The 25223-nt window shown below is 41.5% G+C and overlaps 1 protein-coding gene across 7 annotated transcripts in view; it reads left to right on the top strand.

Moving 5' to 3' along the window:
- Nucleotides 1-25223, top strand: part of adck1 (aarF domain containing kinase 1) — a 121368-nt gene that overhangs the window by 6000 nt on the left and 90145 nt on the right. For all 7 annotated transcript variants that reach the window (XM_080870509.1, XM_080870508.1, XM_080870505.1 and 4 more), the window contains one exon: nt 3137-3220. In XM_080870509.1, the coding sequence (XP_080726635.1) occupies nt 3137-3220 (84 nt within the window). The remainder of the gene's footprint in view (nt 1-3136; nt 3221-25223) is intronic.

Below are 25223 nucleotides of genomic sequence, written 5' to 3'. Positions count from 1 at the left end.
TTTTAAAAACACGATTTACAACCTGAAGAGGTGATAAAGTGATAGATCTTTCAGCCCAATTCTACTTTTTCTGCATAATCCATCATACAAAATGTAATCAGATGGAAAAGTCTCTTTTTAAAACTTGTTTTATTAGTTTTAATCTTTTAACTTTATGCATCAAGCAAAAATTTAATTATATGCACCATTCTCTGACTGGAAGAAATTAGTTTAACATTTAAACCTATTTTCTGCACATTCCAGCACATAAAATAAAATATTTTTTGTGTTTACACTCAGTCTTTCAAATAGATGCAAGTAAAACACAGCAGAAAATAAATAAAGTCAAAGACTCAGCGGTCCTGTTGCTCTATTTTCACCTGTAAAGCAGGAGTGGGGTAGGCGGAGGTTTACCCTGGTGCAGGTGTGCCGCGGTCAGTGGAAGAATCCGTGAGTTTCTCTGTGAGTTTCCCATTACGTCGTAGCTACTCGGTGCTTGTTGGAAGTTTAGGGGTTTTTTTCGCTGTAAAAAGAAGTTTTCTTCCCACGCACAGCGGACACTAATGTTTTTGTCACTTTTTATGGAATCAAACTCAAAGTAAGGTCAGTACTTCCACGCTTTAAACGCTGCACGCTCATACTCTCTCCCACAATCGATATGTGATGCATTGTTGATCTGCACACAGCTGTTGTCATGAACGGCGCACTCGCTTACGTCACTGTCGTGAGACATTCTCGCAAAAAATCACGGTTTTAGTAACGCAGTAACGCAGCGTTCCTACGGGAAAGTAACGGTAATTTAATTACCGTTTTTGCAATAGTAATCCCTTACTTTACTCGTTACTTGAAAAAAGTAATCAGATTACAGTAACGCGTTACTGCCCATCTCTGTTCATAACACACGTGAAAAGACCCAGGAAAACCGATTTAACGATAAAAACGATAACAAAATAATGCTGAAAACCCATAAAAACCCTGAAAACCATACATTTCATACCTGAGTCTCAACTCTCGCGGCCCGGTACCAAACGACTCATGGACCGGTACCGGCCCGGGGGTTGGGGACCGCTGATGTAATACACCCTCCTTCAGATTCAAGTGGGACAGCAGACATGCGCCTTCAGCAACCTGCCTGATTGAAACATTGTATCAGACTAAGTTAACAGTCAACAGCTACAAAGTTACTTTCTTCACATTGGAGTTTGTCAATCAGGTGCTTGGATGAAGGACTCCCACCAGCTTTTTCCTCTTTGTGCTGTCTGCAGACTGACTCCATGTTAAACTATGACAGCGCCATCGTCACTGCTGTTGTGTCATCAGTGTTTTTGTTTAAAAATCATACTTTTTATTCACACGGATGCTCCAACATCCTCCTGTGTTACTTCCAGCTGACCTTTCTTTACCTGGATGATCCTGATGAAATCTTTGGCCTCAGCAGAGCTGTTACAGATATGTGGCCTCTCCTTATTGTCATGAATGCGATGTTATGCCATGAGCTCCCGAGCTCGTCTCATCTTGTTACTCCAGGAGCCACGTCCTGATAGAACATCACTGGCTGCTTCCAGGAGAAAATCTCCTTTTTTTCAGCCTGGCTGCTTTCATCATTGCTTCTTTGTCCTTATAGTTAAAAACCTTCATTGTGAGTGCTGTGTTGTTGTTCACTGTGTACACCTCTCAGTGATATGACATATCACATCAGCCACATGTGCTGACGGTGAACCTGCTCTCATCCGTGAACACCACAGAACGTCAGTAGTTGTGAAAGACTTGGAGCCACACAGCGTTCCCTAACTGTTTCTTTCTTCCTTTAACGTTATGGCACACACAACGCTTGCAGCTCGGCACCTTTGGTTTCTCCGTGGCCAGCTTTCTGGTTGGCTCCACACTTCACTGCCTGTCCCCGGTGTCACTAAAGAGGGAACAGAGCTCATCAGTGTGATTCCTTCCAGCTTGTCCTCAGCCTCCGTGGCGCTGCCCCTCGAGCACACCCCTGCCACAACGGTATTTTATGGAAAATTCCAATCAGGCTTCACGGTGCCAGGCAGTGATCACAGGACCCACTAGAGGAATTTGGGCCCTCAGGCCACGCTCACAAAGTCTTTCTGTTTGTTTGGTCAGAAACTGGAGGTAATTTTGTACGGCTCTGGCAGTGCTCATCCTGTTCCTCTTCACACAACTCGCTGTCTGTCTGCTGGAATCTCTTAATGGTCTTGAGACACTTTTGGGAGATACAATAAATGGCAATGGAATGGTTTAATGTGCTGTCCTTGAGCAGCTGGGCTACTTGTGTAACCTCTATAGCAGGTGTGTTGACCTCAAGGCCTCAAGGGCCGGTCCTGCAGGTTTTAGATCTCACCCTGGGTCAACACACCTGAATCACATGATTAGGTCATCACCAGGCCTCTGGAGAACTACAAGACATGTTGAGGAGGTCATTTAGCCATTTAAATCAGCAGTGTGGGATCAAGGACACATCTAAAATATGTAAAAATTGTGTATGTTTCTGTTCTGTGTCTTGTGTACTGTTTGTTTGTATATGTGTCTTTCTTGCTGCTGTTACACCCAAATGTCCCCTTGTGGGACAATTAAAGGATTATTCTATTGTAAAACCTGCAGGACACCGGACCCGGAGTTCCCCCACCCCTGCTAGGATCAGGTGTCGTCTATCCTTTATTGTTCCTCATTGGGGAAACTCAGGTGTTCTAGCAGCAAAGTGACAGGCAAATGGAGCGTGCAGATTCACACAAAACTAAAGAGTAAATAAAAAAACAAGGAGTAAGAGGCTAGATCATCAGGAGCTTCATCAAAGGTGTCCACTTGATTTTATCGACTGTTTAACACATAAAAGTTCTACACCACAAAAAAAAATCGAATAGAATGAAGCCAGGAAAATACATGTTTATATTGACTATTATCTTAAGTTGTGAACATGTCTTATTTAGTTTTTGGATGTTAAACTGTTAAACTATGTAAAATCATATATACAGAAGCAAGAATGTTCTGATTCCCATTCACAGAGTTATTCACAGCATTCTCCTCCTACCACAATACAATGTAGGGTTAGCACATACGATGACTTAGACCTCAGAAGGTTAGTAACTATTCTTCCACTTTGCAGTTGAAAATCTCTTCATGTCATTTGTTTGTTCGTCTGCAGACAGCAGTCATCAGCTACGACTATCTCACAGCTTTCAGACACGTGGAAAATGGCACAGACGAATACTGGCACCTCAAGTCAAAGGTAGAGAACCACTTTGTTTCTTTAGAATTGGGGTGGGTGAAATGTTGTTGTTGTTGTTGTTGTTGGTGATGAGCTGAAGGTGAACCAGACTGCCCACTGTTCTCATCACACTTCTTTCTCCTGTTTGTGAAACTTGTTCCTCGACAAACTAAAGAAGGCATATTTAACTATTCAGGGACATCATCATCATCACTGTTTTGGAAATGTGGTTTTCAGTACCTATTTAAGACTATTTTCTAATTTTGTCTGTCCAGAGATGCAGAGAAAATACTATGTAATGTTTTTAATCCTCTGAGCTTGAACCCATGGCAAGATTAGGGTTGGGCTTTAATGTAACCCTGCAGGCTTTTTAGAATAATAAAATGACTTTCTGGGGGTTAAAACGAAAGAAGGTTTTGATGTGTGTCTGTTTGAATTGTCATTTATTGTCCTTTGATTTCAAAGACTTGTAAGAATCATGTTCAAAACCAGGAAACAAATATTCTGACAGGAACAGGATTTGGTTTTAAAGTTTCAGAAACAGAAAATCAAAGCAATTCGCAAGAATCTTAACCAAACCTTTTCACTTATTCATTATTGGTATCCGGTCGTTCAGTGATGACGTGACGAATCCTACTTCCGGGTCTAAAGTAGTCTGCGTTTAATATGGCTTTTGTGTTGTTAACATGTTTAATGTTTTGTATTTTCTTCTATTTGATCTCAAAAAGCTCCTAAAACAGTCAGTGATCACTGTTGACCTCCCTCGGCTTTTATTACCGCTAATCATTTATTTAAGCTCAGTTTTTAAAACCTTAGGATGTAACTACAGCCCAGCCCATGCAGCAGTATATGAATGACTAACCTCGTATTGTGGATGGATTATCTCAGTTGTTCTCCTGGCTGAAGTTTGGTCCTTTTACAGCATCCTGCCATGCGATTACATTTGTTCCTGACCACCAAGAACACTCACGGTAACTTTTATCGAGTGGAAAAAAAGTTAGCTTGTTTATATTATGCTAACATAGCTGTGTCGCTAGCGGTCACGTAGCACATCATTATATACCAGCTAGCCCAACTTCAGTAACCCTACAACCGTCACTGCTGTTTAGTTTTCTGTCTTCATTTATGTTGGAAGTGATAACAGAGCTGTACGTTTTAATTTGTTTCCAAAACCCCGCAGTCAGGACATGCTATATTGTATTTAGATAGAAGCTAGCGAGCTAACTCCCTGCTAACTTCTAACTCCGTTAAATGTCATAAATTCCGTTTTCATGGATGCCTGGATGTTAAACTCAATTGTTACACCTGGTAGAGCAGAACGCTGATCATTTTATTAAAGATGAAAGACTTTAGACAGTTTTTCAACTCTCAGTAATGCCACAGTGATCGTTTGATATATGGACCTGCAGCGGAGTTTAGGCCCAGACACGGCTAGTGACGTCAGACTGAATGACCGGATTAATGAATTCAGTCCATTTTGGAACAAGTGAAGCTCTGTGAATACTTGTGCATACACTGTAAATCACAGTTAAATGTTCAGTCAGTGCTTAAAGTTTAAACAGTGGAGTAGGGCACACTCTGCTGGACAAACTATGTGATGAGCCCATTTCTAAAATACCTCAAAGATTACTTTCTGTAATCTATTACCCATTACTAGACATGATCCAGACAAATGGGTTAAATGACAACGTTACAAATGAATCCAGATCAGTGGGGCACAGTGACCAGTGTTTGTTTTGTTCACTGCATACAGACCTTGTTTCATGTTTATAAGGTGACTTTAATCATGACACTGTTTTTTTTAAAGTTGACATGTTCAAATTCCTTTGAATTGTTAGTCTGCTGCGTTCACATTTGTGCTACAATGAGCAGGGTTTGTGTAGCTTCGGAGGAAAACGGTGCCACACATGGACAATACTTTTATTGTACAAAAGGGCGAGAGTGCAGTGGTAATTTGCAGACTGCACCCAGGACAGAAACATCTGCATTATACTGCTAACAGAACTTTAGCTCTTTGCTAGCACCTGCACAGACAGCAAGCTAACGATAAGCTAGCAAAGAACCCAGAGTGAGGTTAAAGCTGAGTGAATGAGGACCTCAGAACAGATAATAAACAGGGGGAGGAGTCAGACTGAAGCCTTGATTTCTAACTGTTCACTGTGGATAGTGTCTTTGTGCTTCTAGCATTTTTGTTCAGATGTAATCACTAAGAGACAGATCACGTGTGTGCATATTACATTACTTTTAAGAAAAGTGCTTTGTGTAATATGTGTTTGCATTCGCTAACAGTATTTCCCACACTGAGCCCAACAAAGAGGGGAAATACCTCCATCATGCACAAACATTTGACCACACAACATGCAGTTAATCTGCACGTATATATTTACTTCGATATGCTGTTTAGCAATGGTGGCAACTTTCAAAGCGGAGCCAGTGAGAACTGATAAGAGGACCTAAAAGGAAATGAATCCATGAGTGATATCGATAATGGAATCGGAGTCGCGAAATTTTTTACTTTTTTTTAAAGACTAGGCTTAAAAAAGTTTTGGCCAGTTGATGTGGCCATAGTCTCAGACGGCACTGAGCATTTTGTCACTCGCTTCTTTTCTCTCTCCTTGTTTTCATCCACAATGATCGCACTTAAACTTTAGTAACTGCTAAACTCTACCCTTTTTTGCCCTCTTTCCTTCCTGTCACTGGCTGAGCCTTATTAGGCGTCTGGTCTGATCCATCTGATCAGTTTGTTGGTGGGATTTTCTCTGTTTTTGAGTGAATTCCTCTGTCAGAAGCAGTGAAAAATCTCAAAAGTCCCTTTGGGATTTTTGATGGGCTTAAGGTCCATCAAATTGGTGCAGTTTCAATTTAGATTATTTGCTTGAAAAAAACAGTTCAGACCTGTGTGGATTGGGTAGGTGTGAGCCACAGTTTAAACCTCTGTACTTTATAGTGTCGACAGAACCATTACCACTGAAAGACAGAGACTGTTACAGTTACATTTGTTGCAACACAAACATTTCTTCAAATACACTGCTCAAAAAATTAATGTAACATTTTTAAATATATTTAGTATAGCATGACGTGAGTTAAGTAGCAGAGGGGTTGTTTGTTTGGTTCTTTGGTGTTAATTAAATTAACAACACTTAGAGGGGTAACAAGCATTTGTTTTGGATCAGTGTCACCACTGAGGTGATACATGGACCCCACAGAGGTAGTCCAGCTCCTCCAGGTTTGCACTTGAAAATGTGTCATTTCCTGAAGGTTTGCTGTGTCTCTCAGAGGAAGCCTAATTGCACGACTACGGAAACAGCTCCTTTCACTTCTGAGCGTCTTCCTTACCAGCGCGAGGTCAATCTCCCACAGAATCGACAGACTGAAGCTACTAACTGTGGAGCTATGCTACACTCTCTCTGGACTTGGCTGCTCAGCTAGCTGACCACATCATAACAAAGAGGTGCATGAACAGTAGGATCACACTCATGCTTCCTGGACTGGGAAATGCATGTGCAGACCCTTCTACATGCCCAGAGTGATCATCACTGCAGTGAACATACCACCTGATGTTAATGTTAACACGGTGCTCTTCCAGCTGTACAATATAATACACAAACAGCTGCAGGCCCATCCTGAGGGAGCTTTTTGGGGACTTCAACAAGGCTTGTCTTCAGTCTGTACTCCCTAACTTTGTACAGTACATACAGTGCTTCATCAGAAGGACGAATAAATGAGATCACTGTATTTAAGCAAGTCTTCAGGACTCTACCCCTCTCTAATCTGGAACTGTCAGGTCACTTATCAATACTTCTGATACCAGCATACATGTGCAGGTATCAGGAAAAGATCCAAACCTCCCATTAAAGACATTAAAACCTGTCCTGAGGGAGTTCTCTTCTGACTGTAAGATTTCTTAGACAGCAGTGAGTGGAGCGTTTTCATCATGACCTTCAGGAGTACACAGAGACAGAGCTGCACTGACAATGTAACAGTGGGCAAAAGTACTCGGGTCAATACAAACCAAAAACCTTGAATGACCTCCGATGACGAAATGGAACTCAGGCTGCAAGTCAGGGGACAAAGCTCAATACAGTGTAGCAAGGGCAGAGCAGTGGAGAGCCATCAAGGGTGCAAAAGAGGCTCACAAAACGAAACTGGAAGGGTTGTGGATGCTCTGTAGTGGGAGGGACTACAGACTATCACCAACTACAGAGGGTCCACACCCGTCACCACCCCGCTGACACCACGCTGGCAGAAGAATTACGCCCCGTTTCCATTAGTACCTACTCGGGTCGGCGTGCCATAGTTCTCAGCGTTTTCCATTAGGATATAGTAGCTGGTACTTTTTTCGTATCTGCTCGCCCGGGTTCCAAGTGATCCGAGGCGAATCTGAAAATGTGACATCAACAGACTTCATCCTAGTGATTGGATAGTTAGTGGCATCACTCGGTGAGTCATGAGAACGTCTCCTTCACGAAAATCAAAAGTGCCAGTTTTGAAACCCGGTAATGAGGGAACTGGCTATAAAACACAACGCCGTGGTGACACAGAGTCACATCGAGCCATATTGTGGCTCGATGTCCACCTTTGTTGTGGCATTCGTGTTGCATCATACTGTTTCTGTAATTCAATTGTAATGGAAAACGAGGTGAGTTGTGCCATGTCGAGCCGATCCGAGTAGATAGTAATACTAAAAGTGCTTTAACTTCTCTTGCTGAAGAGCCCGGACACAGCTGAGCTGCCTCCTGATTCCACCAGCGCTGCTCTTGTCTTCCAGGAACACCCGGTGAGATAGGTGGTGAAAGCTGTGAACATCAGGAAAACTCCTGGCCCACATAGAGTACTTGATAAAGTACTTTGTGCCTGACCAGGAGTTTCAACCTCACTGTCACAATGAGGTTGCCTGAAGACAGCAACCATCACTCTTGTGGCAAAGTTATCTACCCCAAAGTGTTTCAACAACTACAATCCTGTCGCCTTAATGTCAGCAGTCATGAGATGCTTCGAGAGGCATATCCTGCAGCGCATAAAGGCCTGACTCCCACAGAACCTGGACACTCATCAGCGTCCAGGTCGCCTGCAGGGCACGCAGATGTCCAGAGGACCGCACTGCCACAGCATTCTGTCACCTCGAGCAACCTGAAAACTATCAGGATGCTGTTCATAGATTACAGACGACAGTGTTCAGTACCATCATTCCTGGAGTACGGGTTGAGATGCTCATTAAGACTGGTTTATCCCTCTCCCTATCCCTATCTGTGTGCCTGGATCAGGGATTATTTGTCCTAGTGGCCTCAGGCAGTTGAAATGGGCACTGCCTGCTCCTCCTCCCTGACCCTCAGCACGAGCTCCCCCCAATCACTGAATAAACTAATCACACTACAGTCACTCCTACCTGTACGGGAACTGTGTACAGGGAGGAGGATAAAACACTGACAGGATGGTTACCTGAACACAACCTTTGGCTCAGCACCATCAAAACTAAGAGGAGATGAGTCCACTGTCAGAGGCCATAAGAAGATCATTTGTAACCTTCACTAAAGCTGTTTCTGTGCTGTGATGAGCTCTGAAACCTGACTGAAACTCTTCAAATAAACCTCTGCAGATGATCTGTTAGCTGTTTGACAACTACTCTTTCAAGGATGATATGAAAGGAAGGAGACTGGTGATGCTTTTTGAGTAAAGGTTTAACTACAGCCAGCTTGAAGGCCTGTGGTACATAGCCGATCATTAGAGATAGGTTGATCATATTTAAGATCGAAGCATTAATTAATGGCAGGACTTCTTTGAGCAGTTTTGTAGGAATGGGGTCTAAAAGACACGTTGATGGTTTGGAGGAAGTAATTATTGAAGTTAACTCAGAAAGATCAATTGGAGAAAAAGAGTCTAACTTAACATCAATGGTACTAAGAGTAGCTGTAGATAATATTACATCTGTTGTGAAATACTGTTAATAAATTAATAAATACTGTTGTGAGTTGCTGCAACCAACTTTTGGCTGAATGGACTAACCTGGCACATCATTTTTTCACATTGCTTTTCAGGGTGCCTTTGAATTGAGTAGTTATCTGTAGGTTGGTAATTAAATCAAATAAACTTCACCCAGTTCATATCAGTGTATATATCAACCATTATTCTTTATTTTTGAGCAGTGTGTTTACACTTTCTGCTTAGAAATGACATGTAAGTTAAATAAAATACAAATTTAATGGTGAGAAAAACACGGAACAACAGTTCTGTTTCCAAAGTTTAATACCAGGGGTTAATAGATCTCTCTTACTGTCCATTTCATGTTATTCAGCCTACTTGGTGTCTCTGCCTTTCTCTTCATGTTGAAAAGTGGCAACTACAGACTGTAAAGGGGATCAAAAGCTTTTATCCTTGCTCTAATGAAGCAGGACCACCTGTGAAGCTCAATGTTACTGGAATCCTCCAATAAGAGATCCATGTCCAAAAAAAATGCAATGTTTTTCTTGTTAAAATATAAAGAAACCAATCAACAGTGCTTTAAGAAAAATGCAAAAAGTCCAAAAGGTGCACTGTAGTTGCATTTGAGTGGTTGTGATTTACAAACTGTGGAGCTGTGTAACCCTCTGACCTTCAGCTGGACATTTGTTTCTTGTGACATGTTTGAGCACACAGTCGATGAGCTTTGATTTCTTCCTCAGTCCTGCTGACACTGTCACACCCTGTGTTCGGTTGTGAGCAGAGAAACCGAGCTATATTCTGTCTCTCATGGAGAGCTTGACTTAAAAAGCTACTTAAGCAGCCAGTCGTCCAAGCTTATCAAAGGCTTCCCTGAGTGAACTGAGTGGCCATTTATTGTCAATTAGAGTCTATCACAGAACAAGGAGGGGAGGTCTCTCAAGTCTGCCAGACGAGAGGTGAAACATGCCCTGCAGTGAGAGAACAGATGAACTGCTTTTGTCCTCTGCAACCAGCTTTTTATTCAGCTGTTAATTTCTCACCCTAAGGAAATGTCACTTGTCGCTTGCACTTGGGTTTTGCTGACCTATAGATGCACCTGTTTGGATGCAATTTGACTCATTTAACTTACATTGTTATAGCAGGACTGCTCTAAAAATCAGTGCAGGTCTGTGTCTGTCCCCAGGCCCACTGTAGCTTTACATATAACACATAAAGTGATGAGCACCTCTTTTTGCTGAATTTTGAGTGTTTTAAACAACTTTGTTACATGTGTGGTGTTCCCGGTCAGAAGAGACCTCCATAGGAAATGAATGGGAATCCACCCCACAACGCCCCCTTTGGCCTCTGACCCCCTGAATGGCCCACTGAACGACCCATTGACTCACCCACTAAACTGAATTTGGTGGTAAAAATGTTTTTTATGTTGATTTAAGAGCTGTTAAAACCAACTGGTTACTTGTGACTGGAACAGTACGTTCAGGGGGGTGGGAGTGCACATAACCAGAGGGCCAAAAGGGTAAATGAATTATGCTATTAACCATCAGGAGAGTCAGTATTGAGAGGAGAGCTATAATTTACTGCACCCTTTTTCGTCACTGTGCTAATCATATTACGACATAGATTTTCTTTTCTTTTGTTGATTAGAATAAGCTTTACCTATGAAATTGCATATTTTTGCATTTCACTGTTTCTTCCTGTTAAAAGGGAGTTTTTCCTTCCCACTGTCACCAAAGTGCTTGCTCATAGGGGCATTTTTCTCTGTATGTATTATTGTAGGATCTACCTTACAATATAAAGCACCTTGAGGCGACTGTTGTTGTGATTTGGCGCTGTATAAATAAAGCTAAATTGAACGACTGCAGCATTGTTATGGAAATAATGCATTTTAATATTATTTTCTGACATTGACTTCTAATGTTATATTTTGCCAACTCGTCTGCTGAACACAGTGCAGGTTAGAATGAAGGTTTTATCTCATGTCCTGATGTTACAGTGCACCTACAGAAAAGCACCGTGTGCTTGAGCAGCAGGCTTGTTTTGCGGTGACAGAAAACAGACTTTACGCTTGGAGAGAGACCACACCCCACCACATACCTCCACCACCTGACGTAGGGCTGGGGACTCCAGCCCAAAACGGTCCCGAGCTCTCTGTTCAAGCCGTCAATCTGCAGTATAATTATAATTATTCACATGTGCCATGATTTGTGTTGAGTTGTACATTGTCTAGAAAAAAGCTGTACTCTTTTGCCTTGTTATGGTTCAGGAGGTAGAGGAGGTCCTCTGCTAACTGGAAAGTTAGTGGTTTGATCGCTGGCTGCTCAAGTTTCCATGGCAAATTATTCTTGGGCAAGATACTGAACCTGCAGTCGCTTCTCAGTTAGTGTAGAAAAACACTATATGAGCATCAGTCCTTTACTTTTCTCATTCGCCTTTCCCAGTGCTCTCTTCTGTTCTTGATTTAAAGACAAAAGACTGAGAGAAATGAAGATGCACATCAATAAAGAGAAAAGCAGAAACACTAGAGTTTGCTGGTTGATGGAGATAGGTCCTTATCTCTGGACTGATTATGCAATCCTAAGTGCTACTCTGTCCCTTTGTCTGTTTTCCTTCTCTCCCTGTCTCAGGGAGTTCAGGCATCTTAGCATCTCATTACAAGCCATGCAAACAGATGAAAATGATTGGAAATTAAATGAAGGTTCTTTAACCCACATGAATAATTCATGGCCATTGGTACAGGCCTGTGGGCAAGGTTGGGAGGGATTGGCTGTTTCAAATATAGAGATTTAAAGCGGATTAAAATGCAGTATTTAAACATGTAAAAATGTAAATCTCACGAAGAGATTGCCTTCATCTCTTACATCGAAATGTCCAAATAACTAGTATGGTGTTAGAGATGGAGTTTAGACCGAATCAACTCCATCCATGAACATACAAAAAGATCCTTGAAGTTAGCGGCAGTCCTTCAAATGCTTATTTTGCAGGTCACTGGACAAATGTGTGTAAAATGATTTTTATGCAAGTTCCACAACGTCTTATTTAGCTAAAGATGATGGTTTCTGCTGGTTTACTTATTTTAATTAAAAAAAAAAACTCTTGAAAACATTTCAATCCACTGGTTATGTGGTTTTTTGTTTTTTTTTAAAAGGCAAAAAATAGATCGACTTTTGTTTTTCTTTTAGATTACCATCACTGGGGGTTGAATGGCAGAAATGGGGAGCTTTATTTCTCAGTGTGGTAACTAAGCTACACCAGCTAGAACGCACCAAATTACTGTTGAAGTTATTCACGTCCAAACATGAAAGATTGCTGTTTTGAAGATGTTGGATCTGCCAGAATCAACCCAAAGGCTCTAAATTGATTCCAAAGGATCTTCCCCAACAGGTAATGCAGAAGCTAGATCAAGCCTGTATAAGGACATTTGCCGGGCTCTCAAATATTTTCCTGAGTAGCCATGTGGAACAAGTACAATTTGTCAGCCACACTTATTATTGGCAGCTCTCTTCTATGATTTGTGCACTCGGTAATTTGGCTGGTTTAAAATTAAGTGGCCAGGAAAAAAAATTGTGCTTTTCTGTTTCAAAAACATTTTAAATGGGAATTTCCAAATCTTGAGACCTGATGCAGGATATTTTATTTACACAATTTAGCTAGGGCAAAGCAGAAGCTTAATCAAATAGTAACAGTCACTTTATGCTATCATCTGAATTTATGATAGCATAGTTCTATATCCTGAACTAATACCACTTTTAATGAAAGAGAGTGAGAACAGTAGGATTTCCACTGTTCTGCTCCACTAAATGCCCCGAAGTGCTCATTATATGTAACTTACTGGCAGTGGTCCGACACCCAAATGTATAGTCAGGGCGCATTAGGAACACCTGGCAGAGGCTCCGGCCCAGTTCATCTTCAACTCGCACTTCTGCCAGAACACCAACATTCCAAGTGAGTCTAACTGGACAATGTTCTGCACCTCTGTTGCTGAGGCTGCTGCAAGGAACTATGGTCACAAGGTGGTTGGTGCCTGTGGTGGTGGTAATCCCACTAGAGGGCGGACATGGGAGGTGCACGGAGCCATCAAGCTGAAGGAGGAATCCTATTGGACATGGTTAGCCTGTGGGAGGCAGCTGATCTAGTGATGGAAGGAGTACTTTGACGATCTCCTTAACCCTACTCACCTTCTGTAGAGGAAGCTATGGAGGTGTGAGTCGACGACTCACCCATCACTGGGAGTCGATAAACAATTCCTTGGATGCCAGGCCCCTGGGATGAATGAGGTTTCTCCTGAGTTCCTAAAGGCTCTGAATGTTGTAGGGATGTCTTGGTTGACACGCCTCTACAACATGGCGTGGAGTCTCTGGATTGGCAGACTGGGCTTGTGGCTCCCATCTTTGAGAAGGGGGCCAGAAGATCTGTTTCATCTATAGGGGGATCACACTCCTCAGCCTTCCTGGGAAGCTCTACAATGGGGTACTGGAAAGGAACGTTCGTTGAATTTCGGATACAGTAGGAACAGTGCAGTTTTCGTACTGTCATGGAACGCTGGACCAGGTCTTTATCCTCTCAAGGATAATTGAAAGTGTGTTGGCGTTTAGCCTAACCTTAATTCGACCATGGATAGGTGAAAGACAATGGCTAGATGTCTGTAAAATGACTTGTAATGATAAACATTATTGTAGATGGGATACACTTGCGTTCTGTCCGTGAAGTACTACTAGCTACGCTAGGCTCCAGCCACCCCATGACCATGAACATGGATAAGCAGCTAAGGAAATGGAACAATGGATGCTTATTGTTTATTAGGTTAGAATTGTACAGCTTCAGGGTTTCTGCTGTTTTGCCAGATTGAATTTGTTGTTGTGAAATTTCTTCTAGTAAATGAACCAGTGATCATATTTATAGTAATACTGGTATGTCCAATTTCAGTTTAAAGGCTGAACATCAACATGGCTTCAGTAGTTTGGCTAAATGTTGTGATAGTATATACGGAGACAGACTGAGGGTGTGATTGTGAGGCAAACTAAGACCGGCCTCATCAGGAAACGGGAGTGGACTTTGTGAGGTTATTTTAGGAGATGGAGTGAAATGAGAATTAGAGGGAGGAGGGGAAATGAGGACCTGGTGACAGCGAGGACTAACGGATAATGATGACTAATGATTTCATTGTTTCCATTGCTGCATTAAAGGACGGCAGGAGCACAGAGGTGATTTGGTGAAACAGCCATTTGAAGGTGGATTTTCATGGACACCCCCTGCCCCCCCAGAACAAAATGCTGATTAACTCAACACATCTCCATAGTATTATGGAAATTCTTTCATCACCATCCCATTGTCAAAGAGCTGTCTTTTTTAGCCTTATTACAGTGAATACTTGTAAGGTTGTAATTTTTAGGCACTGTGGGAGACTGCATCATCAGCTACTTTGTCAATGACTTCTTCCATATTTCTACTTCGCATATTCATCATTTAGCTGACTCGTGACTAACTTATGTTTGGAGTTCGTGAATGGTTTACAGGGTTCATTTCTTATACATAGCACACAATAGGAAATAGGTTTATGATGGTTACTGACTAATGGTGAATACACCAGGATATTAGATGCACTATGGCATGGCTGTAACTCAGGAGGTAGAACAGGTAATGTGTGATCTGATCCTTGGCTTCTCCAGTCTGGATCCCCGAGGCACGATCTGATATCCTCGTGTTGGTGTTGTTCCCAGATCATCATACTAAATGTTGTTCCAGGATCAACATTGCAAGTGACCAATCAGAATGTTGTGACGTCATACTTTTGCGACTTCGGAAAAAAACGGCGTAAAACAAAAAACTGTGCTTAAGCTGCGTGAAACCGCCTCTGTCCGCCGATCAACGGACCCTGACCCTAACCCTAACCGTAACCCTTTAATAAACGGTAAGCAGAACTGATATTGTCCTTGCAACATTGGAATTTCATAAATACACGACTGGCTTGGCGCGCAAAAGAATAACGTCACAACAATGTGATTGGTCACTTGCAATGTTGAACCTGGAACAACATTTTCATGATGGTCTGGGAACAACACCAACACGAGGATATCAGATCATCCATCCCTGAGTATCCTTGGGCAAGATACTGAACCCCAACTTGCTCTTCGATGTGTTCTTCAGAGTATAATTGTGTGTGAATGTTAGATAGAAAACACCTGGCTGTGAATGAGCGAATAAAACGCTTTGAGTGCTCAAACAGAGTAGAAAAGCGCTATATAAAAATCAGTCCATTTACCATTTGCCACTCATACATAGGATCAATCCAACGTCACAGTGACTATGCATCTGTGGTGCTTGCTAGTTAATGAGCAGCTAGTATCTGATGTGACTATTTGAAAATTTGTGTTCTAAAATGCTGAACAACCACAGCTCATTGAGAACAGAAGACTTCTTCTACACAGAGATTATCTTTGCTTGCCACCTGGTCTATCTGCCAGATTAGTGCCCTTGTGAGTTTGTCACCATCGTAAAAATAAAGATCACTGTTTTGACACACCCGAGGATCCAACATATATCACAAAGGCACTGACAGATTAACAAGTATGCCGTTTTGTTGGTTTTGTACCAATCAGCTCCCAGAAAGAACTCCAATCGGATGGCTCTAACTCCAACATATTGATTTTGAACTGGAGGGTCACTATAATCATAACTTTAATAGGTAGAGGCCTAGTTCATGTAACCTTGTAAACTCAGAGACAGTGGCGCTAGCATCTGTTCAGAGGACTGAGTGGAGTGGCAGGTAATATGTGTCCTTTTTTATTCATCATAAAGTGGGACCCAACATCTTTTTATTAAATTTTTCAAGCAATTATTTAAAGAATTTGTTAGGATTTCAGAAGAGTTGTAAATGTGAACATTGGTATATCTTGCATGATAACGAGTTACAGTGTTACAATGCACTTCTTGTTGGGGCTGTAGTACAGCTCATAGACCTAATGTGTGAAACCTTCCTAAAATATAAGATGGTTCTTATGCATTACGTTTCCCAGAGATTGCTCCGGTTATAGATGTGGCCTACAATATCTAGGAAATGTAATGCAAATGTCTGTCTAATTGTTTTTTCTTTGATCACAATCTGACGATTTGGTAAATACTAATGAGGATTATCAAAATTGAAATAAAAAAAAATATTACAATACAACTTTATTTATGTAGCACATTTAAAACCGAAGGTACACCAAAGTGCTTCACGACAAGGTTAAAACATAAGATGTAAGATAAAAGGCTGTAACAGAGTACGAAACCCCCCAAAAAGTACAGACAAAATAAGAAATAAAACATTAGAGCACAGTTTGCTTTTGTGACCTCTAGATTAGACTACTGTAATTCCCTTTACTTTGGTCTCCACTCCACCCTTCTTCATAGATTGCAGGTTACCCAGAATGCTGCGGCACGCCTTCTGACTGGAACCGCAAGGTTGGCCTCGATCACCCCAGTCCTTGCTGACCTGCATTGGCTCCCTGTCAAATACCGAATGGAGTTTAAAATTCTGTTGCTTACCTTTAAAATCATAAACAATACTGCACTGTGTTACCTCACTGAACTCCTTAGTCCATATACCCCTAGGAGAGCCCTAAGGTCATCAGGACAATTACTCTTAGTGCAGCGTACCCTTATGTTATTTATCTTCTACGAATGTTCCACACTATAAATACCCCCACCTTATATTTATGAATAAAAAAATTGCACTATAGTAGTAATAGTACAATAGTTGTAGTAGTTAAAAAAATAGTTATTTGCACATATGCATGCCTATAAACTAGACTGGCATTTAGCATGGAGCAAACATGAACTGACTTTGATGTTAGACCTGGGTGCACGTCACCATCTCACCAGCAGATGTCAGCAGTGATCTCAGCCTTCTGAATGTCAGCGCTGCTGCTTCATGGGAAAGAAAAGAGAGTGCTCTGTTCACATAAATCCGGCCTCTCCTTAAGCTCTGGCCCTTCTGAGGGACACACTGTAAATACTGGGGGTGTGTCCTGATAACTGCTGACCTTGACAAGCACATGATGGCAGCTTATCAGCCAAACAAATCTGAAGCGGGAGAATCCTTGAGGGATATGGACAGGAGGGAGTGTTTAACATTTGCTTCCCAGCTGCCTGCTTTAGTTAGATCACAGCTGACAGGCTGATCTTCAGCAGCAGCAGCAGCAGTAATACTGCATTTCCTTGTCACTGCTGCTTTCCTTGTGTCACCCAGGCCAGAGGGCTCTAACAGCAGCTGGTACGGCGCTTCAGAGCACAAAGCTGTCAACTTTATTGGAATTGTAATGTATTTACGTAATTTAGTACAGTAAGGCTTACTGCATTGTTGAAAAGTGTAATGTGATGATTATGCATTACTGTAATCACATTGCATTACTTCTGCAAATGTGGCTCACAAATATTGTATGTACAACATTGGGAATGGCCTCCTCAGAGCCTGGACCTCAGCGTTACTGATGATTTATTTAAACATCACAATGAAAAATGGCTTTGTGACATTTCTCTGCAGCAGTTGTTGAGTTTTCCAAATGACTGTAGGAGATAAAAATCTGATGGGCTGGGTGAGCCCCATCCTGTTGTTTGGGTAGAGAATCAAAAGGTTTTCAGATCATTGGTTTAAATAGCTGATAAATACAGCATCTTGGTGTTTAATTTAAAAGGTTACTAAGACACCACATTTACATTACATAGGTTGGCCTACTTTTTTGATAAAAAGCCTGATCTGCATTGGAAGAAGCCGATTTTCAGATTGTTAGACTGTTGACTGAAAATGTAATAGATTTCACTGAGCATTAAATGGTCAGTTACTCAGTGAAAAGGGCGTTTCCTGCTTCCAGTGTGAGAATTGGTTTGCTGTGTTTCATTTCTTTGATGACTCAATATACCATTGCATTGTGTGATGGGGGGGATGGAGCACTTGGTGGTCTGAGATTTGATGACTCTGCTTCCTCCTCATGAGACTTTTGCACAAACTGTAAATTAAGACACAGTCGTGTTTCCTACTAGAATGAATTAGTCTCTGATTTTCTGTTGTGTATATCTGGATATCTGGTCTCTTAACAAAAGCTGCTGTGCAGTGAGAGATAAAAATCCAGTGAAGTGAATAAAGTGCAAAAAGCAACAATGACTGAGGTGGAGGGAGTATGCAGACCAATGCAGGGAGAGAAGGCTAATAATTTAGGTAATTTGGAGGATGATTACATCACAAAGGCTGTATTTGAAGGCTTCTCTAAATACAGGCCAAAGTGTGTCTTTCTTTCTCCAGGGTTTGAAGGATGCTTTGTGGCCTCCCCTATCCTAAGAGTCATTGTGCCCTGGTGATGGATAACCCCCCCCCCAAAAAAAAAAAAATGGTGGATAGACTAACTGAGGCGGACAAAGAGTAAAATTTAGGCCTGATTTAGATTTCTGTGAGGAAACTTTACAAAGCTTTAACCTACATAAATGGCCAGCGTTGTTGTTGTATTTGTACTTGTGTGTGGTGCATTATGTGTTAAATACTGTGTCCTGCTGTCTTATATGCAGTGCCAGTCAATAGAAACACAGAAACTGCTGTGGCTTTTCCTCACCTAGGTCCCCAGTAATTATTGTGGTCCGTTTATGTTTAGCAGTTAGCAGTTCAGGTGTGTCGTACTTCAGGACACAGTGTTCATTACGCTGTAGGGTTTCAGAGGGGTTTGCAGCTATGATGTAGTTACTAGGGCTGGGCCATATCATACCTTTTATAGTAACACCGGTGTAATGTTGGGCAATGATAAGAAAATGAAGTATTGCGATAGAATATGGGTAACACGCGCAGTGCCTTTGTTTTCATACGCACATGGTGGACAAAGCATGGCGGCGACGGAGAATGAGAAGGGTGAAAGTGGAACGTTGAATGAAACAGATGAACCTGAACTGGTTTGTAAAAATGCTGCAGCTTCAGTGGTGTGGAACTGGTTTAGCTTTCGTCCATCAGATACACAACAAAGCACTATTTTTGGTAGAGCATGCTAGTGGGCCGTTGTTATTACCGTGTTTTCGGCACTTTAAGTCGCACTTAAAATCCTTTGATTTTCTGAAGACTCGGCAGTGCCCCTTATAATCTGGTGCGTCTTATGTATGAATTCTAGTTGTGCTTACTGACCTCGAAACGATTTGATGTCGTACACGGCGCTCGAAAATCTGTCAAAAAATGTTTTAGTACGACTTTGCTAAGCTACGAAGACGCACCGCTCGATGGATTGTCGGAGCATTACGGCTATCGTAGGCAGGAGCCTCGCGGAGTGATATGTACTGCGCCTCAACATTATATTACCGTATTGTGTGTGTATGGCCTCTTTTTAAGTTATGCTGAGGATATGTCGGATATATGTTTTATATAACTTTAATGCACAAAAAACAGCTGCTTGTTTAAGTGAAAATACATTGATGGGGTTTTTTGCACTAATAAAGTTGTGGAGTTGTGTTTTGTCTCGTGTATATCGTCAGTTATATGGTTATTGCAAATTTTCAAATAGGGCTGTTCGATATAACGATATATCGGATGACAATATAAAAACATCTATCGTTTCATTTTACGCTATCGTTTGTTTCGTGGTGTCGCAAAATAAACTGTTTACGGCAATATTTGTTCATCATTTTGATGGTCACTGTGGTGGCTATATTACTTAAAGTTCTCTCTTTCTCTTATATTTAATATCACCCCACTACGGACAGACAAGCGCCTGTTTTTATGGGTTGTCGTTAGCAACAACGACGGTAAAACCATCGCATGTCCGTTTGTTTATTTTCCACATAAACCTTTCACAATAAAGCTCAAGATCCTGTTGAGACTTTTCAAAATAAACGGAATCACGTGAAAAAGTATTATTGAGTTGTCAGGTGCTAAAAAATAAACCTTAGACTCAAACGTTATAACAGGCTTTTCCTCGCAGCACGCCGTGTAATAAAAAAACGGCGGCCATTACAACTTATGTCTAAAAATGTATCGTTTAAATCGGTTAAAACACTCGACTCCAGGTACACGACACGCAGCTGGAAACACTTCAGCTACCCGAGATTCACAGAACTGACAGAAAATATAAAATTTTTGTGATTTATATCGTTATCGGACGATAGATGTTTTATATCGGGATATGAGATTTTGGTCATATCGCACAGCCCTATTTTCAAATATGATAAATAGTTTTGGCCGTATTGCCCTGCCCTAGTAGTTACCATGCAGATTTCGAGCAGAAGTGTAAATCCCCAGTACTGTGTTTCCATGTTACTCGGTTATCTAGGAGTATAAATGTTATCAAATGAGCTGTGGCTCTCACTGAAATCCCTCCCCCATCATTTCTTCTTCTTTTGGCCCTTCTTCATTTTCTCCCATATTCTTGTGGCTCTTCTCATATTGCAGTGAAAGAAAGCAGCACCACTGCAGAAATATAGTGAGTGCTTTTTGCCTACACTTGGCTGGGAGAGATAACAAATAGCTTGTATTTTCCACCTTGTTGTACTGTTGTGTACTGTGTTCAGATAAGTGGCATTTTAATAAATGGAGCAGCGCCCAGGTCCACACTCAGTCTATTTAGGAACTGTATATTTTGCCTTATTGTATTAACTGTTGCAGGATTTCTTGTGAATGGCTTTGCTAACGCCTTGGGCTTTGTAACTATAATACTTGTAGACAAGGCCTATTGACCGTCCGGGCTTAAATGTAAGCACAAACACACATATCACCCCCTCCCCCGTGACAGGCAGCGAGATGAACCTCAGTGAACTGAGTAACGAGCTAATCACGAGTGTCCCAGTAATAAATAGGCCTTGTTCATAGTCCACTAATCCCAGTCATTTAGCCCTGGTGTGACAGCAGAAATCAATTACTGCAGCTGCTCTATGCTGCTGTCCAGCTGCAAATAACACACTGTCACCTCACTGTTCACAGTAGGACATTATGCATTTGTAATGTCAGTTATCTAAAGTAGTCAGATAATCTTCACCACCCTCGTTCAAACTTTAAATGCTCATTATATAAATCATATGTTGTGTCTGGAGAAAGAATAAAGACTGTAGTCTAGCTTCAGAACCTCGTCCCTAACGTGCACCACGGCGGTGTTAGTGTTATGGTTTGAGGCTGTTAGACCTTGGCCAGGATGCCTCACCAGCAGGACGGGAAAGAATTAATTTTTTGTATCACATTTGGTCAAGCAGCATGACAGCAGCCATAATTACCAAAGTACAACATAATGTTTTACAATATCTAAATCAATTTCCAGATCTTCATCTAGAGCTGGGCGATAGAACGATAACGATATGTATCGCGATATAACTTTTACTCGATAGAGAGATTAAGCTATCGCGATAGACCTCGCCGCTCTTGTCCTCTTTAAAAAAAAAAAAAAAAAAAAAAAGGTCAGCCAATCCAAATTAAGTAGCGCAGAGCCGAACCAATCACAGCCGCAGCGTCACGTCGCGTGACTTGTTACGTACAGCACAAGTGCCAAGCCGCACGTGTGTTTGTTTGGGAAGCAGCCAGCGGGTAATGGAGGAAATGAGTGTGCCGACTAGAAAAATCTACCGAGCGTGACCGAAGAGAAAACAGATGATGGTTCCAACGCCGGAGAGATTGTCGAACGGAAGAGCCATAGAAGTCCCGTAGTGTGAAGGTATTTCGGCTATTTCAAGTCTGACAAAAAACAGAGTAGCGTGCACTGTAAATGTGCCGAAAGCAAGTCTGGAAATACAATAAACTGGTGCATGCGTCACACTGTGCGCCACGTTATTGTTTCGGTGAAATGAATTTCTACAATACTGTTAATTCTACTCTCTGCAGTGTTTAAATGCTTACATATACACACAGTTACTGTCCGTCCACACATACGACTCGGTTCTGCTTCTATGCCGCAGCTTTGTTTACTTTTTCCCACCGAGGCTTCTAGACTTCTGATTGGCCAACATTTCTGCACGGTTAGGAATCTAGCGCCACCTGCTGCTTTGGCATGTTCATAGCAGCGTTTTCCTTCATTTCTGCCTTTATGTGTGGACGGGATTATTTTTTAAAACGAAAACGGAAAATCTCCGTTTTCAAAAATACCCGTGTACGTGTGGACGTAGCCTCAGTCTCTGACTGGAAGCGCTAATTCGTCATTCGGCTTTTGTCAGACTAAAGTAACTGTTAAAACTGTTTGAAAAGCTCAGCTATACAACAAGGAGAGATTGAGAATTTCCTTTTAGTTCTCAGTTTATTTGATATTGACAAAAGTTAGTCAGTTTTGTCTGTTCTTCTGTAAAACAAACTAAGATTTATTTTTAGAATTAATATTTTGTTTCTAAGTGGAATTGACAATTTAGTCTGTTTCGTTTGTTCTATTTTGAAACTTAAACGCTTTAGCGGCTGCCTTTTGTGTAGTTTGCAATATTTGCCTTTATCTATCTGAAAAAGTCTCATGTTCCTTAAGTACATCTACCCTGTTGAACTTATTATGAGAAATAAATATTTAAATCAAAACAAGCTGCTGATTATTTCACATTTTACTTGTGAGCAACGGCACATTTAAATCTTACAAATATAGTTATTTGGCTTATATCGTGATAGATATCGTTATCGCCTGAAATGAAAAAAACATATCGTGATATGAAAAAATCTCATATCGCCCAGCTCTATCTTCATCCAACTGAAATTTACTGAAAGGACTTTAATTAAGTAGTTTTTGTGAAGAAAAACTCCTAAATACCAAGTTGATTCTGTCATGAAGGTTGTAATGAGCAAAACTTCAAAGCCAATGTGCAGAAATGATGAACAGATAGTGGAAATGTTTAGATGCAGTAACTGAAAGAAAGGCTTTGATTGTATTATTTCAATTTATACAAATATATTGTGTATAATAGCTCACACAACAGTCAATGCAAGACACTTTATGTTGTAAAGACCCAACTTTTCAATTTCAATTCAATTTGATTTATACAGTGCCAAATCACAACAACAGTCGCCTCAAGGTGCTTTATATTGGAAGGCAGAATCTACAATAATACATACAGAGAAAAACCCAACAATCATATGACCCCTATGAGCAGCACTTTGGCGACAGTGGGAAGGAAAAACTCCCTTTTAACAGGAAGAAACCTCCAGCAGAACCAGGCTCAGGGAGGGGCGGGGCCTGCTGTGATTGGTTGGGGTGAGAGAAGGAAGACAGGATAAAGACATGCTGTGGAAGAGAGACAGAGGTTAATAACATGATTCGATGCAGAGAGGTCTGTTAACACATAGTGAGTGAGAAAGGTGACTGGAAAGGAAAAACTCAGTGCATCATGGGAATCCCCGGCAGCCTACGTCTATTGCAGCTTAACTAAGGGAGGATTCAGGGTCACCTGGTCCAGCCCTAACTATATGCTTTAGCAAAGACCCCCAACAATCAGACGACCCCATATAAGAAAACAATTTCTCAGGAAGGTGTAGGCATGTGCCATGAGAGAGTGAAAACAGGAGAAAGCTGAACGCTCTTCTTCTCTTTCTACGTTTGAATGCCGTAGGAACCACAAATAAGCCAGCAGTCCAAGAGTGAATTTTTCTATCTGGGTATACAGCACCATGAGACAGGACATGGTTTGGACCTTGTATATGTGGAGAAGAATTTTAAGTTAGTCTGGATTTAGCAGGAAGCCACTGAAGAGAAGCTAGTATGGGAGAAATATGGTCTCTGGCCTCTTTCAGTACTTGTGCTGCAGCATTTTGGAACACTTGGGGTTTTTCAGCAAGCTTCTGAGAACCTGATGATAATAATGAAATACAGTAGTCAAGCCTGGAAGTAATAAATGCATAAACTAGTTTTTATCATCACTGCCAGACATGATGTTTCTATGTATGTTGTGCAAATAATTTTGTCGAAATGCAGGAAAGCAGTCCTACACATTTGTTTAATATGTGCACTCAAGGATGTACCATGGTCAAAAAGACACCAAGGTTCCTCACAGTGTTTCTGGAGGCCAAGGTAACCACAATGTCTGTGTGAAGAAAAGAACTGGAATCACAGAGGAGCTTAAAGGTGCTGACTCTTTCAGCGTTAGCACCAGTGATATGGATGGGTCAGTGTTCCATGTTGCAATCTTGCAGTCCACTATCATTCCCTTTAGTGACGCTGACACAGATTGTCCTGGCACCAGCTGTTTAGTGCTTTCATCTTCTCTCTGTAGGCTGGCTGATCATTGTTTGTGATTGAGCCCACAACGGTCGTGTCATTTGGCAATAAAGTGATGACATTGGAGCTGTGCTTAGAAACACAGTTATGAGTAAAGAGCACAGTCCTGTAGCGTTCCTGTGTTTGTCATAAACAAGGAGGATGTGCATTTACCAGCTCTCACCACCTGGGTCCTTTTCATGAAGTTGGAAATCCATCTGCAGATAGACATCTTTCACTTTCTCACATATGTGTTCCCTTTTTCTAAGTCGAGGAGGCGAGGGCGTCGTCTGTGGCAAACTGAAGAGGATCCAGGATCTCAGGGAGGAGTAGAGGTGACACTCTGAGACTTTCAATCTGGAAGGATGTCTGGTCTTGGAGACCACTTTCTAATATTCCATTTGAAAGTGTTTCTGGAAACTAGGCTTTCCTGTTCAGGTTTCTGCCTGTATGCAGAAAATAGCAGTATGGAACTGTGGTGTGTCGTCTGAAGTGCAGGGTAGGGGTGGAGTTTGTAACAGTGTTTGGATGGGATGTAACAATGATCCAGTGTCTGATCGCCTGTTGTAGAAAAAGAAATATGCTGATAGAATTTTGGGAGAACTGTCTCCATACCGGCTCTATTAAAGTCTCCCTAAACAATGAATGCTGCCTCTGGTTTAGAATTCTCTGAATCACTAATAACGTTGCACATTGCATTCAGAGCCAATATATCACCTCGTGTAAACAGCTCAGGAGGCACACTGGGCTCCAGCCATGTCTCTGTGAATGCAAAATCACAGCAGTTCTTGATGAGCTTTTGATGCTTAATCTGTGCGCGCAGCTTGTCCAGTTTGTTGTTAAGGACCTGAACATTAGCGAGCCCGATGTTAAGGGGAGAAGGCTGGTTTCTCTGCTGGATCCAGAACTCCATCATAGTGGCATCTGTAATATTGACAGCTGTTATGTATGAT

This window comes from Rhamphochromis sp. 'chilingali' (genome assembly GCF_963969265.1).
Source record: "Rhamphochromis sp. 'chilingali' genome assembly, chromosome: 21".
Classification (NCBI taxonomy): Eukaryota; Metazoa; Chordata; class Actinopteri; order Cichliformes; family Cichlidae; genus Rhamphochromis; species Rhamphochromis sp. 'chilingali'.
The sequence above is the reverse complement of the archived record's forward strand: the minus strand, read 5'-3'. Positions and strand labels throughout refer to the sequence as shown.